The 1198-nt window shown below is 38.1% G+C and overlaps 1 protein-coding gene across 2 annotated transcripts in view; it reads left to right on the plus strand.

The window, feature by feature from the left end:
* Positions 1–613: 613 nt before the first annotated feature.
* The window catches only part of slc18b1 (solute carrier family 18 member B1), a 6197-nt gene continuing 5612 nt past the window's right edge, over positions 614–1198 (plus strand). For both annotated transcript variants that reach the window (XM_016492499.1, XM_016492508.1), the window contains exons 1-2: positions 614–695; positions 877–1010. In XM_016492499.1, coding sequence (XP_016347985.1) covers positions 674–695; positions 877–1010 — 156 coding nt within the window. In that variant the 5' untranslated portion in view covers positions 614–673. The remainder of the gene's footprint in view (positions 696–876; positions 1011–1198) is intronic.

A 1198-nucleotide genomic window follows, 5' to 3' on the forward strand; every position in this document is an offset into this window, starting at 1 on the left:
GGTTTGAGTCGTTCGTTCATCACGTGACAGCCCCATAAGTTTAACCAATGCAGTCTGAGCCGGAAAGAGAATTGATTAGTTCATCTCTCGAGTCTTTCGAATCGTTCGTTCTTTTGTCACGTGACGTGACAGCATTGGATAGAGAAATTAGTTAATTTACAAGCTTCCTTACAAAGGGGTGCATAGTTATTATTATTATTATTATTATTATTATCATCATTATTATAATTATTTACTCACACTTACGTGATGCGTTTCTGGTCTCAAATTGTAGCTTTTTACTTCTTACAGTTTATAAATGTGTGAATTTCTGTCATTATGGTTCTTTTCCATAACACTGAATGTTGTAACAAAGGTAACAAAGAGTTGGTTATTATTATTAAGTCTCTTTCCGGCTCAGACTGCATTGGTTAAAGCTTATGGGCTGTCACGTGATGAACGAATGACTCGGAACAACCCGAAGACTCGAAACAGGTGAACTAACGTTACTTGACTAATTCCAGTACAGAACCTATATGATGTTGCGCATGCGCGACTGAACGAATCACTCCCCAAGACGACTCGTTCTTCCCCAGTCACATTAAAGATTCATTCAAAATGAACGAATCGTCAAGAACGACCCAACACTAGCTGACAGGTTAAGCACGCGGTGAAAGAGCTCAGAGACTTGACAATGGCTATCGATGAAGATATAGGTACGTATGTACATACATTTAAATGATTGATTGTTGTTGGGTGATAAGCATTTAGAAACGTTTTGAATCTTTAATGAGTTTTGAACTTTTAGCGCGTTTGACAATGACAACAAATTATTCTCGAGCATTCATTTTACAGTGTTTCTTTACTAACCAAGAAATGCATGTGAACGTTGTATAGGTGATTCTTCACCAGCAGAGACTCCAGCCACTAAAATGTCCAGACAACAGATATTAACACTTACTGCAATGGCCTCCATAAACTTCAGTTCAATGATCTGTTACTCCATTCTGGGACCATTTTTTCCAAATGAGGTACATTGATGATATTTCATAGAATTTGACTTGCATCCTTGTTGAAAAAAACCAGCATATGCTGGTTAGGTATGTTTTGATGCTGGTTTAAGCTGGTCCTTTGCTGGTTTAAACTGGTCCTTTGCTGGTTTAAGCTGGTCATTTGCTGGTTTATGCTGGTCCTTTTGCTGGTTTATGCTGGTCTTTTG

Source organism: Sinocyclocheilus anshuiensis, unplaced genomic scaffold (assembly GCF_001515605.1).
Source record: "Sinocyclocheilus anshuiensis isolate Anshui unplaced genomic scaffold, SAMN03320099.WGS_v1.1 scaffold261, whole genome shotgun sequence".
Taxonomy (NCBI): Eukaryota; Metazoa; Chordata; class Actinopteri; order Cypriniformes; family Cyprinidae; genus Sinocyclocheilus; species Sinocyclocheilus anshuiensis.